General features: G+C 35.8%; 2 protein-coding genes across 2 annotated transcripts; both read left to right on the plus strand.

Moving 5' to 3' along the window:
• The first annotated feature begins 722 nt into the window (after positions 1-722).
• On the plus strand, positions 723-7,369 carry LOC136851593 (uncharacterized). The gene is made up of 5 exons (XM_067125890.1): positions 723-903; positions 1,232-1,324; positions 2,049-2,164; positions 2,839-3,045; positions 5,980-7,369. The coding sequence occupies exons 2-5, from the start codon at positions 1,267-1,269 to the stop codon at positions 6,313-6,315; spliced, it is 717 nt and encodes a 238-aa protein (XP_066981991.1). The 5' UTR covers positions 723-903; positions 1,232-1,266; the 3' UTR covers positions 6,316-7,369.
• Positions 7,370-9,560: 2,191 nt separating this feature from the next.
• On the plus strand, positions 9,561-10,286 carry LOC136851114 (zinc finger MYM-type protein 1-like). Its single transcript, XM_067125085.1, has one exon. The coding sequence runs from the start codon at positions 9,561-9,563 to the stop codon at positions 10,284-10,286; it is 726 nt and encodes a 241-aa protein (XP_066981186.1).
• Positions 10,287-14,752: the final 4,466 nt, after the last annotated feature.

Raw genomic sequence — 14,752 nt, forward strand, 5'->3', positions numbered from 1 at the left:
TGTGTTCCTCACAGTCTTCCATCATTAATCGTGTTTCTTCAAGGCAGTCGGAAAAAAACACAAGTAAGTTGTAGAGAGGTGTTATTTCATTCATAGATGTGTTGTAGTCATGCAGAATGTTCAGTGTGTGCATGTATGAAATTCCAGTGGACAGGCAGAGTGCATATACTATGCTGTACAATATTATATCAGTGTACTGTACAGGTACATTGGTATTTCACCTGTGAATTTAAATGTTTTGAGCTGATCCATTCTCACTTCAAAGGGATGAGATTCAATTGCATCCATAAAGGTAAAAGAACATTTACATGATTAATTGATTTAGGGTATATAATTATAGTAAGTATACTAAATAGGATATATTAGGTAGTCTACTAATATACAGTCTGTATGTTGTGCACAGAAATGGTGGGCTGTTTGACTTCGCAGAAGACCATAGCCTGCTGACAGTTCCTGCGGGCTGGGTCAGGACAATTAAAAAGTCAGACAAAACGGGCACAACAAGAGTCAAAACTAAATGTTTTTGGCCTAAAAAGGGATCAGCCGATGAATTAAATGTTCAGAAATTAATTAGAGTTTGTTCAGATCCTGATGTTAATAAATGGGATTTATTAGCAGGAGTCTTGAAAGGTTTTACAATAGCCTTAGAGACGGTGATGCATACATCACTGAGAAACTTGGTACAGTCAGCACCAGTTCCAGTGCTGTTACTGATTTAGAAGACTTACTCGAAAAAAGCTGCTTTAGCAGTAAAAAAAAAAACAAGTTATAGACCCAACCCCAGGACATTCAGTGATATCGTCAGCAGATCTCCCACTCCAAATGTAGCCAGGACTCCCACTTCAGTGTCCCAGACAGGGCATAACCCCAGCCCCAGTACCTGCACTTCAAACAATATACTTGGTATGTATCAACAGTAACATATATACAGTATGTAATTGAATTAAAATATTGCCATTTATTTGTATTTTACCAAGTAAAATGGTATATCAGCACTACCATATATTCTTAGTAAAAATTTTTGAAAATACTGCTGTTAACAATTACAGTTTAGAACATTGCAGGTAATTATACTCTTTTCTTTAATTTTAATTATACTCTTTTCTTTCCTTTTACCAGCCCTTGCACTTGGTGTGGAGTTTGTAACATTTTTAGCAATGTGTGAGTGGTGGTTGAATGAGATAATTATCATATCTTTTCCTCACACCTTGATTTCAATCTGTACTTCCAGATGTGAATGCTGAAAGTGGTGATGAGAGCCAATCTATGCAAGTTACATCTGAGAGGAAAGCTGTTGATGGACGTTACAAGGCTGACCTTAATGGTATTATCATTCTACTTCATTTTCTTTGACAGCATGCATTACTTTACTGTATCTCAGTCAGTCAGCAGCAAAATCTCATCTCCGTTTTGGGGGTGAGAACGGACCATCTGCTCAGGAGGAAAAAACTTTGTGCATGCACTTGACTCACTTTGCTCCTTGTTATAGAATGTTATAATGTAAAACTACCTAATTCACTCCTCGTTAGGGGATTATCACACATCTGCAGAATAGAATTAGCTCAGTATTTTTAGCCAAGTTGATTCTGGGGTCTCTGGGCACTGATCATCCTTTATATATACCAAATATAGAAAATTGGACATAATCTTGATTGTATAAGATGTTCCATTTATTAATGAACCTTTTACATTGCTACCATGAGAAACAACACAAAAGATAGGGTCATGGTTAATTACCTTCTTTTTGTGGAGTGAAAAGAATTACGCATACGGTACTTGTTTGCACTGATGAGATTTTTCAGGAGATTTGAAAGGAAGGACCAGGACCTCAAAATGAGACCCCAGAATGATCATTGATGCCTTGCCTGATGGCTCATAGTTGCAATACAGCGTGCTTGTTTCGGTGCCATTCTTGATTAGAATATGGTATATGTGACATACCCCCTTAAACTGACAAATCTGAGATGTAGACCCTTCAGTTTAATGCATCTCATAAGTTGCTTTCGATTTCATTAAACTTTTAACTTATTTTATTGAATTGTTTCCAGGAGCTGTTACCCCAAGGCCACAAGGAAGGAGGCTTTATGATGATGTACAGGAGTCAGTTCGCAACAAGACCAAAGGAGACGAGAGGAAGGAAAACCAAGTTAGCGGAAAAAGAAGGGTGAGACAAAATATAGGATTTATTTTCTTTGTACTGCAGTAAACCTACTCTGTAACAAAAGTCTCTTATCAGCTAGTGTTGGAAGACATTTGTGTTGCACCACTTCATGGATTGGACAGAGGAGAATGTGTGAATACCGAACTTCAAAATCCTGCTATTGTCTATTGATCATAGATACAAAGTTCTTCACCTTTCCCTATCCCATGCAGCCCAAGGACTGGTACTCAGTCTCTGGTCTGGGCAATAATCTCCTTCCTTGTCTCAATATTTTTCTTCCTCTGATTTTTTCACTGAAGTACAAGTTTTGAGTTCTGGATTGCATAGTAACTTAGTAATCACTAATCAGTTCTGTATGTTGCTAATTGCAGGCCCCACTTTATGGTCAGATCAAGTCTTCAGACTACTTAAAAGAAATATATATGCGCTGTAGTTTATTTTGGTTAGGATACTGGAGACTTTTTTTTTTTTGCCATGGCCACCTCCCCAGTTGGAAGCTCCCAGGGGCAAGGTGTCACAGATAAGATAAGGTTATTTTGTGGTACCAAAAATATGAATGAAGCATCCAGTGAGGTGAAAAACATAATTTGTCCAAAGTGGGGTTGCTCTATCTCTACCATATAATTTTTTTTTTACTTATATCAATTAGCATACATAGCATAATTTTGTTACTGCAGGATATTCAAGAGCAAACGCTGCTGCTACACTTGCTTCAAGAACTCAAGAAGGATGTCCAAGAATTGAAAGAGGATGTCCGGCTTATCAAGAATAGGATGGACATGTTGGACCCTAAGTGTGGTGAAAATAAAACTGTGGAAACCACTTTGGAAAACCCCTTCAAGATACTTCGGTCATTTGGCTTCAGAGCCAATTCACTGGAAGAAGTAAGTGAGCTTTTAAATAATGGCAGGATACAAGTACATGCAATATGGTCATTAGTTGCCTAGCACTGAAGAATAAATTACAGTTGGGAATTACCCCCAATTAATAAATAAGGGTACCCAACCTTTCCTGGTTCTAATATAACCTCTGCACAATAATTAATACAAGTCAGATTTTTTCATTTTGTATACTGGTTGTTCAGTATAAGAATATAACATCTTTTATGTCCAGGCAGGAGGCTGAACGTCATCTTGTTTGCAGCAAGATATCGGATAAGTAATGTATTTTGTCTCTTAACAATGCTGCGGGTGTTGGTAGTGTATAGCTGATATTATAGTCTAGTCAACCCTGATTTAACAAACTAATTCAGTGAAAGCTTGTCCATAGGTTGAAAAGCCCTTCTTTTATTGTACAGTTACTGGAGGCATATTTCTGTAGCTATTTGTGTTTTTCACTTTGTGGGAGGTTTTCTGAAATTATGTGGTAATAAACTGAGTAAAATTAAAGTACAGTACCTGCTTGATAAATTTTCCAAGCATTGGGCAAAAAGGGCATGCTGTTTGTAGTTGATGGTATCAATTAAACCAAAATCCGTTAAATTGAGGGCTGAATGTAATTTATTTGAGAAAAGATGCTTTGCTTACATTTACTATACTGTTTCCTTTTTAAGCTTGACAAACTTGCACTGAGCCACTTGCAGGTGCAGAGGATTAATGAATGAATGAAAACTATGGGATTTAATGGTGGTTTACATAATAGGAATAATAAAATATCCCTCACATTTCTAATTACAATCAAATCACAATTTTGGAAGGGATTAAGGTCATTTGTTCTCTGCACCTAAAAGTGACTTGGTGTAAATTTGCCAGCTTCAGAAAAAGTAGACTATAAAAAAGTGAAGACCTTTTTTCTCATCTGTGTTCACATTTTGGTGACTCTGTCCTCACCGTCATCAATATTTTCAGTGCCATAGGCTGCCCCTGCTAATAGATAGCCTGGCAAAAATGCCTCTAGACAGTCAGACTAGAATTCTCGAATAATTATTACCGCTTACGTCTTTCAATGTTGGAAATTTTGTTTAGACTTTTTCACATTAACATACGTTTGTTATTAACTTCCATTTTATCCGGGCATCTACATCTACATTGTTTTCATCATATTTGCATATAATTAGTACTGTCACTTCTGTCTGTACTGTATGGTAATGAGTATATGTAGTACATACCTCACTACTGTATTATAATGCCAAATTTCTCACCTTAATTATCCAGAAAATAACTCTTAATATTGATTTACTTCATAGTACATTCTCATTCATTCCCTGTGCTTGGGTGTTCTGGGTTTTTGTTACAGCTGTGTAAGCCTACAGTAAGGCTTTTTTACTTCCTGAGTTGTATGCATATATTGTCTGTGTGTGATTTGGTGACACACATGATATCCAAAATGCAACCATTATGCTTAAGGATTCCTTGTACATTTTTTTGTTGATTTTGTAGTGTTTAGCTTCCCTGAGAATGTGTGGCCTCTGCAGTGACAGCAGTGGAAAAATAATACTTCCCACTGATTTCTAAGGTGAATTTAAGTCCATGACATTTGGGTGTTATTGTATGAATAGCGGTGCATGAGGTTTATGCACGTACACTGTACAGTATGTACGTGGGTCACTTTTTTCATCCGCATGTGTTAGTGTTACTTTTGCTAATGTATTTTAGTTAACTTTGTTTTGGGTATGTTCTCTCCCCAAAAGTATTGAAAAATTTATTTACTGTCATAGATAAGTAAAATGAATGGGCAGGTTGAGCTTACAATAATTGTGTATTAACTCCTAGACGGCGGGTCATAAAGGACACATTTGCCACCCATGGCAGGTGTTTTTGGCCACCCCCATAAATCAATTAAAAACCATTGTTCCCCTGTAAATCATGAACAGTGGTCAAGAAAATCATGAACATAGTCAAGTAAAGGTTACGAGGTGAAAAAAGAAAAAAAAATACATATATTATTTACTATATTTTCGAATAAGTTTTGATGGATTCATCATATTAACTAAATTTATTCATATCAAGCATATGAAGTAATAAAAGTAACAATAAGTACGCAAAAACACAAAATCACATTTTTGGCTAGAGCGACAGGGAGGGAGGAAATAAGGAAAAAATTCATCTAAAATCATGTGTCATCAATAGGTCCTTCTTTAATGACTGGAAACGCTTCCTCTGACTTAATTCAAGTAGGAAATAACAAAAACCTGGATGTTTCCAGTAGAATTTTTTTTTTTTTGCTGGTAACACCTGTTACCACCTGCTTTTGAGTACACAATGGTACTGGTAACATTTATTACCACCTGCCTTCTGGGGTTAAACAACGCTGCCACATTCAAACTCTATCTTAAGATAATCTTGGGTGTTTCCAGGACAAACCATAATGTGACATTCACCACATCTCTGGATTTTTTTATAAAAAACTTCACACAATGTAGGCTTATGTGTACTATGAATTTGTATCAAATTATAATGTTTTAATATTTCTGGTTTTTAATTAGGGAATGGTTAAAAGTGCCAATTTTTCCGCACCCACTATTTTAAAATTTAAATATCTTATTTTTAAGTTAGCAAATTTGTGATTAGTGCATTCAGAGGTTAAAAATAGCTCTTTTAATATTATATTAAGCATTTTTTGGCTACACTAAAAAACAGAAAAAGTTACAGAAGCATTTTAGTTCACTTAAGCTTACATTGTGTAAAATTTTTAATAGAATTCATAGATGTGATGTCAAATAAAAAAAAATTCTCCTGAAATCACCCCCTTGACATTGTTAAAGGATGTGCAGTGCTTTTCAGGTGATTTTCAATAAGAAATGGGCATGTCTGCAGTTTTTTCATTATAAAGACAGGAAACAATATTTGAATACTAATAAATATTTGTTTTATCAACAGCTTCTTGAGCGGGAAAAGCAGTTCTCAGAGGAACACCTAGATGGCGAGAAGAACAGAGGCTCCCTTTTAAAAGTCCTCGTAGAATTAGCGCCAAAACCAAAACATGGAAGTAAAATCTCGGCATTGGACATCATTCGAGTGTCAATGCAGAGACTTGCTGGCGACTGGCTTTGGCAATATATTTGTGCCACCGGTAGATCGAGGACAAAGATGTCCATGAGCAGCAAGATGCCACAAATAAGGGATATAATTCTCCTTACTGCATGCAAGACACTTTCAATAGATCCAAGAGAGGCAACAAGTGCTCTCTGTTTATTTGAAAAACACAAGCACTAGAGCATCATCCAAACAACACAGGGAAAAAGCTAGGTTAGGCGGGATAATAAGGTCAAATAACAGTGATGAGCATGGAAGAGCTCAACCTCATTCACGGGGAAGACAGGCTGGTAATGACTTTCACTCTGGAGGTGCAGATCCTGGTGATAGCTCTGCCAGTGAGGATTCACTGTCTCTACTAGGTCTACAAGAGATATCTGATGACTCGGATACAAACTAAAAATTAGTAAGAAAATCATATTCAACATACGAGTCTGTATCTGAGTGGTCAGATCTATCCTAATTCTAGTAGCTACCTCCTCTATATTTATTTTTCTATGCTATTCATCCTTCCTGGGTAAAAGCTCATAGACTGCATACCCAATTTTGTTCTTGATATTTATTCATTCAGTTTAAAAGTTAAGGCAGCAGTACTTATGATAGCTACTGTATGAAGCATCTGGAATTAGAAGGATGGATACCGACATATTGTAGCTTTCTAATATGTAAAAACTAATTATAATACATTTAATGCGTTTATGGCTGTACTATAGACTATTGAGTGAGTCATTTTTGTTGGTGCTTTATGGACTGTAAGAATGCCATGAGATTAAATTTTCCTATATAGCCACAGGCTATATAGCCCTTGTGTATAAGTGAAAAATTGAACAGGTTTGCTGTTGTGGTTTTGTACATGTTAGCTTCATCTAATTCTATTAGCATAGACTGTCATAGAGGCGGCTAGACTTGGCTGACCTTGTTAATACTAAACTCCACAGTTGTTTCTCCACACTCTGGAATGCCATTATTTAATTTATTTTCTTGCTGAGTAAATGTGTACATATGGTACTGTGTATGATAAATAATAAAATGAAGATTGTACAGTTTTGAATGGTGATATTAAATGAAATTTTAAGTGTAATGGGGTTTCTACAACATACAGTTGAAAAGGAATTTACTTTATATGCTATTTATGCCTACAACTTCAAGAAGATTACAGCAAAAAAAAAAAATCGTTGTGTAGGTACTTTATTCCATGATCTTTTCTGCTTATTTCCTTTGGGTACTTTTTACCAGGCACGTGCAGAGGGGGGTTGCTAGGGGTGCTCGAGCCCCTGCCCCTTTTCGCAGATGTATTGAAAAGTGCCCTTTTGTGTCAATAATAATTATAATAATAATAATCCCGGATCTGGACTGGAAATACCAGCCTATCAGAAGGCTGTGTTGAGTAAAAAAAAAAAAAAAAATAATAATAATAATAATAATAATAATAATAAAAAAACAAGAGCTTAAAGAGAGTCATAGACCATGAGAATGGCCAGTGTGGGCCAGTGGCTGAATTGCAATATTGCCAGCTCTCCAGGAGTCAAGTGGGTCCCTTACAAATGAGAGACATTAGAAAATTTCATTATTGAACAAATTTTTTCCTCTATATATATATATATATATATATATATATATATATATATATATATATATATATATTATAGTTTATAGATATATCACATAAATGTATTCTTGCATGTAGCTCAAACTAGGCCTACTTTGCAATGTCTTATGCATTCTGGCTAATGGCTATACTGCTAGGGAAGAGGGAACAGTGTAACACTAACACATCACGGAGGCAAAACAACGCTCTTTAATCAGTATTCCTTGTTTATCATTTATACATGGGCTATATTTTCTGCACTTACAACTAAAATCAATGTTTCATTCAACAAACATCTGTTATAACATTTATAATAAGAAAATGGCACAGTGTGTTAAAGAAACAGAAAAATATCCTCATAATTAATTTTGTGAAATGTAGCCTAGGCTAAGGATGGTGTGGTGTGCTTAGTGAATTTAAATTTCATTTCAAAGGATTGACGATTATTATAGTGATTTCAGAAACCCAAAGTGACGTGTATAAAGTGTTGTGCTGAAATGAAGTGGTGTCGTTATTTTTTATAAAAAAAAAAAAAACACAAAGACTTTACATATTTCAACATTTCAGGACAACACTTTACTACACACAGACCTAGGCCTACAGGCTACAGACGTACTATTGGGGTGTTGGTAATTATAATTTTCAGTTGATGAGGGGGGGTATTTATGGGGTGAAGACGGGTTTATGGGTTGAACACTATCATTTTTGTCACGATTTTGCATATATCAAATTACATACACACACAAATATATATATATATATATATATATATATATATATATATATATATAAATATATATATATATATATATATATATATATATATATATATATATATTCTTTCTTTCTTCTTTTTTATCTTTGAATTTAAGGACTAGCTTTGGCCAAGGTAATGGTTTTGGCTTCTAGACTCATTTTATAAACATATTCAAAGTATTAACCAAAATAACCTTTAAGGGCTATATATATATATATATATATATATATATATATATATATATATATATATATATATATAATTTTTTTTCAACATCCAGCATCATGAGGCCGAATATCCGTCTTCCTTGGCTTTTGTGTCATCTTTAATCATTTTATGTTATTATGTTATAATACCCTTAGATATCTTGGAATATTGAATACTGTAACATTTGTCTTTCCATTCAGATTTTATTATATTAATCATCTTGAGTATGCCACGGAAGGAGAGAAGAAAAAAGGAACAGGAACGGTGCAGACAAGATGCTGCCAAAGGTAGCAGAACTCTTTATGATTGGATGAAGCCTAGAGTGGCAGCTTCAATATCTGAGCAAGTGGAGGAGGATTCAGAGGACCGGGAGGAGACTCAGGAGAGCGAAGAATCAGAAACTGAAGATATGGAAGCAGACGATGAGCCAAATGAAGAAGACAGTGTAGATGACCTAGAAGAGCAAGTTGCTCCACAGGAGCCCCAGATTGAAGCAAGAGCCGAAGTGACTGATGTTGAAGAGCCATTTTCCATGCTACCTGAATTACAATATCCAAATGATCCTGCACATGTTGTTACTTATAAGATACGTATTAGTGAATCTTTTATCAAACTCTGCAATAATTATGGTCCTTGTCAACCTGTAATTTCATATCCCAAGAATTTAGAAGGACGCTCGTTTCAGAAGAAATGGTATGAAAAGAACTCTTGGTTAGAATATTCACCTCAGAAAGATGCCATGTTCTGCTTCAGCTGTCGTCTGTTTTTGACTGAGGAAAGGTACAGTGGCCGAGTAGCTTGGAAATCAGAGGCATAAGCCGTTGGAGGACAGCTTTAGAGAAAATAAAAGAGCATGCTGGTTCAGAATCTCACATGATTGGTATGGTTCGATGGAAAGGATTCCAGAGCCAAGCATTAGATATTGCATTAGAAACAGCAAATAGAGAAGTACAAGCTGCTAGAGACAAAGAGAAGCAAAGAAACCGAGAAATTTTAGACAGGCTGATCTCCATCACACTATACTTGGCAAGACAAGGTTTGCCATTTAGGGGCGACGGAGAAATCTCTACCAGTGAAAATCGAGGAAATTTTCTTGAACTTGTAGAAATGTTTAGCAAGTATGACAGCGTTGTTCAATTGCACCTTGATGTAATTAAAGAAAAACAAGATATACTGAAAAGACCCCAAGTGTCACTACTTTCAAACAGGACTCAGAATGACCTGATCAAGGCTTTGGCCATTTCAGTTAGAAGAGTGATATTAGAAGAAATTCACCAGAGCAAGGTCTTCTCCATCCTCATGGATGAAACAACAGATGTTTCACATACAGAACAGGTCTCTTTTGTTGTGAGGTATGTTCATGACTTCAAAATAAAAGAACGTTTCATACAGGTATTCAATGTTCAATCAACAACTGGTGAGGCACTGGAGAAAGAAGTGATCTCTATGCTTAATGCAAATAACCTAAACATAGATGATATGCGAGGGCAAGGATATGATGGGGCAGCAAATATGAGTGGAATATACAACGGATTGCAGTCCAGACTCAGAGACAGAACCCAAAGGCACTCTATGTACATTGTCATGCACATTGCCTAAATCTAGTCTTAGTTGAAAGTGCCAAATCAAGTATTCAGTTTATAACTTTTTCAGCTTGGTGGAGAAATTGTATGCTTTTGTTGCTAACTCTTCAAAACGGCATGCTGCATTCATGGAGATCCAAAAAGCAATGTATCAGAAGATCGCCCACTTGAACTTCAGAAGCTATCAGACACAAGATGGGCTTGCAGAGAATCAGCTCTTAGAACTATGAAGAAGGTCATCCCAGCTCTGAAGCAGTTTCTAGAAGAGATAGTGCAAAGGATCCTCCTGACACGTCAGCAGGGGAGGCCTCAATATTGCTGAAAAGTATTAACTTTGAATTTCTTGTTTGTCTTGAGATTGCTACCCCAGTTTTTCAAGAAACTGCCTATGCATCTAATGCACTACAACTGAAAGACCTTGATTTAGCTGCTTCCTATAAATTGTGGATGGAGTGCTACAAAGCTTGAGAGAGTTAAGAAATGATGAGAAGTTTCAAGAGATTTTTACAAAAGTCAAAGACAGAGCTGAATCTATGGCCATCAACCTCCCCTCTGTGATTCCTGGACAAGGCAGAAGAAGGAAAATGCCTGAAAGATACAAGTATAGTGCTACATCTGCTACTACTGAGGACCAGCAATATCAGACCTTGGATGATTACTACCGCGTGAGAGTATTTTATGTGTTTTTAGATAAAATATCTCAAGAGCTACAAAGAAGATTTAAAGATGGAGACAACACAACAAGGGGTATCTTAAAGGCTTTCCATTACATGACAGTCCAAGATAACTGGAAAGAACCTGTGAATGAAGAAGCATTCAAGTCATTACAAAAATTATGTCAGTTTTATGAGCTAGAAGAAGTAGACAAGTTACAGTTGGAATTGAAGATTTTTTATTCCTCATTTCCTTGCCATCCACAGAACACTGCAGCTTCAATGCTCAACCTGATGAAGGTAAACAATACTCAGGAAATATTTCCACTTATGCTTGAACTTTTAACAATTTATGCCACTCTGCCTGTCACAACTGCAACAGTGGAAAGGACCTTCTCCAAACTCAAGCTTGTGAAGACTAAGCTGCGTAGCCAGTGCAGTGAGGAGAGGCTATCTGATCTTTTGTTGCTAGCAATTGAAAAGGATATCAAAATCAACAACAGTGAGGTTATCAACATATTCAAAGAAATGGCACACAGGAGGGTTCTCTTATAAATATAAAATGATAAGTCTGGTTAGCAACCTACTGTATTAATCATACTGATTGATCATTTTCTTTTTGTTATTTATTTGTAAATAATATATAATTTTTCTTTAAATATATTCCCAAGCTCTATTGCTGCAGGTAGTCAGTGCAGTATATTGCATGTTCATCTAAGGCATTAGCCTACTTGTACCTATGATAATCAGTCATGTTTATTGTTTTCTTGAATTATTAATGCCTAGTTTAAATAAAGTTGAAAGAATATTGAGAAGTTGTATGTATATTTTGCCTCATTCATTATTATATTTTGCCCTTTTTTCACTTGAGCACCTGCCCTGTAAAAGTTCTCTGCACGTCCCTGTTTTTACTGTATAATGGAAAGATTATTTTGTTAAATGTAATGTATTATGATTTATAATAAATTGGTTCTTAAAATGCAAGTATATTATTCAACATTTTGGAAACATTTAATTTTTGTGTTTGACAGCTTATTCCCCAGATGGGTCATCATAACAGTTCACTGATACCAGGCCCTGTTTACTGCTAGGTGAACATGTACAGGCTCAGGGTGTAAGGTGACTTATACCTAGCCATCTTGCCTTCCTTGGGGATCGAACCCGATGTATATAGGCCTACAGGCTATTAGCAGAAAGGTGCTTTTCAGGTTTTTTTTAAGCTTTCATGAACGTTCATGAAGGTGCTTTTCGGGTTCGTTTTAAGCATTCATGAACGTTCATAAGACCTACTATGAGCTCTTTTTTGTTTACAAAAATGGGTAGTTTTAGTGTCGTTTTTAGGGCTCATTTTAGGTTCACGAACATAGGTTTGCGCGCCTTGAGGAGACGTTTCACAAACTCTCTTAGAACTTCAAGTTTCCGGGTGGGGGGAGAAGAGATTACTCCATCACCAACAATAGGTGCAGCAACAGTAAATGAAAAAACGACACACGAAAACACGTGGATGTAATGAATGTTTCATTGAACTGTGCAACAAAAACGAAAGCATAACAAGGGACAGTTTAACAAACACTATACGAAATTTTATAAGATACAGAAATAAAGAAACTACTAGTTTAGACACTCACGAAAAGGGCTGTACTTTCTAATTTCTTTTAGCACGTAGTCTACTTTTTGATTTCTCTTTTTGGTACTTGCTGCCTTTGTGCCATTTTTCATATACCATTCTCCCAGGTATTTGCATTGTTTTACACCAAATATTGGACCATTTTTCACCTGTTTGTATGTGATCATATGTTTTCTTTACTCTTTTATCTATTCCATGCACAAGCAATGCTGGCTTCTGTTACTTCTTTCCTGCTGGTAGGAACATAATGTCGACAAGTATTAGGGACTGTACTTGCATTATTTCTACATATCCCATTCACTCTCTGTTACTTTGCTGCACAGCTTTGAGCCATATATTGTTCCTTGTCTTTCACTATCCATTATTTCAATTTTTTCTGTTACCCATCACTTGACATCATATTTCTGCCTTGCCATTTTCATTCATCTTTTGTATCAGTAGTGCATCTTTCCACCCTATCATCTTCCCTGCTTCCTTGATGCAGTCCTTCAGGTCTAGCTTATCAAAGCATGTATGCAAGTTTCTGAATCATGTGTACTACATTGGGGCTCTAACATTTTATTGTAGTCAGTCGTTGGATTTAGGGTTTAGCTGCTGGTCTACCAAATTGGAATCATCTAATTTTCTGGTTTATCTCCTCCTCTATTATTTCCAGCCATGCGTTTTTAAAATAACTTGCTTATGTTGCCAATTATGAACAACCCTCCCATTCTCCAATTCTAGTTTGCTACCTTTTTTATGTAGTGATAATATTTCCATTTCTTCCCATTCTTCCAGACCTTTCTTCAATGTTACCTATTAAGGGTTCCAAGCTCTCAGTCATCTCCTTGCCCATATTCTTGATTAATTGATTTAACATGAGTATAAATGTATTTATTGTGTAAGTGTGTTCCAGTATGCCTTTGTGCAGTTTTTAATTTCATTTTCATTCATTCATCACCATACCAAATGACCTACTTGGACCCAGTGCTAGGCCTCTCTGGCCTAGACCAGGCATTTCATCCAAATCCTTAGGGCCAGTCCTATGAGAGCTGATACCTCAGTGGTCTGGTTAAACTGTTTTAATAATAATAATAATAATAATAATAATAATAATACTTCTGGTCTGTGCAGGGACTACATAGTCATCCAGGTCAGCCAAGTAATCTTTATATATTTGAATGCTGACTCACCTGCTGTTTAAAGATTATATAAATATATATATATATATATATATATATATATATATATATATATATATATATATATATATATATATATATATATATATATATATATATAAGTAGGATTCTTTCCAAATAAAAACATGGAGTTGCTGGTTTCACTTCAGGGTTCCCAGGTGAATGTCAGCCAAGTCTCCCCAGTCCCCACAGTCCTCAAACTGCAGTAGTAACTGACCCTGATGCAAAACCTGTGATTTTTCATTGGCCTGGGGAGGCATTACCTCTCAACACCTGAGAAAAATACCAAGACACTAATCACTATCACTAAATAAAAATATTTATGTGTAATTAGCATTGCCAAACATACTGTCCCAGCCTGAAGGAACGCTACTCTTTAGTGCACGTGTTTCCTAGGTTAGCGTAATAATAGGGAAAGGAATTGAATTTGGAAAGCTAATGTGAACGACTTGACCAAAGTGTGGAAGATTCTCGTGATCCTACCAGTGACGTCAATCAAACTAAACTCGATTTGATGGTTATACCACTCAGGTTGACAGATATTTAGGTATTGCCTTAATGGTGAATATGGTCAGTTACTGTATAATAGTGTACAATTGCTCAATGTGAAAATGACAACCAGGAAAGAAGCAGGTAATTTGTCTGCCTAAAATGTGAGACGTCTTAATTTGTGAAATGATAATCTCATGGAAGTTTATAATTCACAATATGGACTGTCAAAATACTACTAGATAACAGTCACAACACTTCATTGTCTCCGAATATTCAGTGCAGACGAGAGTGAACCCATCCACATGGAGCAAACCCACAGGGGCTATTGACTTGGCATTCAACACTCAAAGAATATGTTGATTTAAAAGAAATAACAGAAGTTAATAGGAAATACAGAAAGAAAAGATCAGCTTTTAGAAAAAATAAACAAATTAATAAATAAATAAAAATATAAATAAATTAATAAAGACCAAGGAGAACTGTTTTAGGGTAGTAATGCAGTTAAACTTTTGAGGCTCAATTTGCACAT

The sequence above is a fragment of the Macrobrachium rosenbergii genome, chromosome 23 (assembly GCF_040412425.1).
Source record: "Macrobrachium rosenbergii isolate ZJJX-2024 chromosome 23, ASM4041242v1, whole genome shotgun sequence".
Lineage (NCBI taxonomy): Eukaryota > Metazoa > Arthropoda > Malacostraca > Decapoda > Palaemonidae > Macrobrachium > Macrobrachium rosenbergii.

What these genes read in the sequence shown, in the direction of transcription:
- LOC136851593 (XM_067125890.1), top strand. Translation starts at nt 1,267, where the DNA reads ATGCAAGTTACATCTGAGAGGAAAGCTGTTGATGGACGTTACAAGGCT. An exon ending in AAGTTAGCGGAAAAAGAAGG is followed by an intron (nt 2,165 to 2,838) that starts GTGAGACAAAAT and finishes TTGTTACTGCAG; the next exon opens with GATATTCAAGAGCAAACGCT. An exon ending in GAGCCAATTCACTGGAAGAA is followed by an intron (nt 3,046 to 5,979) that starts GTAAGTGAGCTT and finishes TTTTATCAACAG; the next exon opens with CTTCTTGAGCGGGAAAAGCA.
- LOC136851114 (XM_067125085.1), top strand. Translation starts at nt 9,561, where the DNA reads ATGATTGGTATGGTTCGATGGAAAGGATTCCAGAGCCAAGCATTAGAT.